The sequence below is a fragment of the Cyprinodon variegatus genome, unplaced genomic scaffold (assembly GCF_000732505.1).
Source record: "Cyprinodon variegatus isolate N-32 unplaced genomic scaffold, C_variegatus-1.0 Scaffold366, whole genome shotgun sequence".
In the NCBI taxonomy this organism is placed as follows: domain Eukaryota; kingdom Metazoa; phylum Chordata; class Actinopteri; order Cyprinodontiformes; family Cyprinodontidae; genus Cyprinodon; species Cyprinodon variegatus.
Window position 1 is genome coordinate 126,683 of NW_015150819.1, and position 1,544 is coordinate 128,226.

The 1,544-nt window shown below is 40.2% G+C and overlaps 1 protein-coding gene across 1 annotated transcript in view; it reads right to left on the reverse strand.

Annotated features, from left to right (window-relative positions):
* Window positions 1–8: 8 nt before the first annotated feature.
* Window positions 9–1,544, reverse strand: part of LOC107092078 — an 8,360-nt gene continuing 6,824 nt past the window's right edge. Inside the window, exons 10-11 of the mRNA XM_015386364.1 lie at window positions 1,387–1,514; window positions 9–1,194 (exon numbers count right to left, since the gene is read on the reverse strand). Of these exons, the coding sequence (XP_015241850.1) occupies window positions 877–1,194; window positions 1,387–1,514 (446 nt within the window). The 3' untranslated portion in view covers window positions 9–876. The remainder of the gene's footprint in view (window positions 1,195–1,386; window positions 1,515–1,544) is intronic.

The following is a 1,544-nucleotide window of genomic DNA, read 5'->3' on the forward strand; positions in this document are numbered from 1 at the left end:
AAAGCTGAATCTGCAAGGCATCGTTTTCTATTGAGAATAGGGGACTTTCTTTAAAATAAGTGGCATCTCTCAAGTCTGCATACACACCTTCCCTGGGAATATACCTGGGCTTGAACATTTCTGCAGTATCACCTTCTTGTAAAATACTCTTCAGTGTTTCCAAAATGGGAATATATGCAAATGTATCAGTTACAATGACTTGATCATATGTCCCAGTAGTTTTGTTTCTCCTGCTGTCAAATCTTGTGCCAAGCACTTTTTGTACAGGCTCAGAAAGTCCCCATTTTTCTCGTAAATGTTTGTTTAGTTTTGCTTCTGAATTTAAAGGTGTGAATGGATTTTCTAATACTTGGAAGGACTGTTCAATTTTTTTTCTTTGTTCTTCATCCTGTGGAGACAAGCACTGTAAAGCTAAATCCTTAGCCTGGCTGTGGATTTCAAAAATGACTTCTTCCATGGCTGACACAAACCTCGCAACATTAGACTGACTTAATCCAGCTGCTTTTACTTGTGCAATAGCAGTAGTACACATATCTGTAGTGCTGATATTTGACTTGGTCAGCAGAGTACCGGTAGATGTTGTGGCCGACTCTACATTAGTTGTCACCAGCTCTCCTGCATCACCAAGGTCTGCTCTGCTTGAACTGACGTTAACTTGTTGATTAGTATTGTCAGTGTGCTTGGCATTTAAATGTTTTCTAAACCCAGAAAATGTTCCAAGCACACGGCCACATCCAGTCTGAGAACATTTAAGACGAAGATTTTTTCCATCCAAGTAACCATGAACTACTCGTAAATGCCTATCAAGAGTATTCGCAGAAGGTAATTCAGACTGACAGACAAAACACTTCATGACTGAACAGATCCATTCGTGTACTAATGAAGCAACCGAGCCCGAACTTCAGCTACACGAGGACTCTCCTTGACTTTTCCTACATCTATGTTGTACACAGTGGTCTGGATGAACGTGAACATGTTGTACAGCATCGGGTGGTATGTTGTTGCAAAAACATAATGCGCTTTAAACAGTTCGTCAAAGGCACCAATTGAGGAGGCCGACCTGCAAGCGATGGCACTTTTGTCAAGTATGATGAAAAATTGGTGGGCTGATTTCCTACTTCGTCCTATAGCCAGGAGGTAGGGCTGTGTGCTTGTTGTGATAGAATCCAGATGTTCTTGGATACTGGTTCCTGACTGACAAAACAAAAACACAAAACAGAGTATTACAATTACATGGTGGCAATATTACACAAATAAATAATAAATTAACACGTTTTTTTGTTTATGTATAGCGTTTAACTGTATGTGATCATGAGTAAAACCAAGGCTCCCTCAATGAAACGTCGTTGAATAAAATAGATAAATAAAAAACAAAAAAAAACAAACCTTCTTGAAGACTAACAGATGCTTCTCTGCTTGGGAAGCAGACACCTTTCCTGGTCTCTTGCGGCCTTGGGCAGAGGGGGGAATCAGGTGTAACAGCAGCAAAATTGATGCGAGGTCACTGTCCCAACCTGTAATCACACAAATTTGATGTTAAGTAG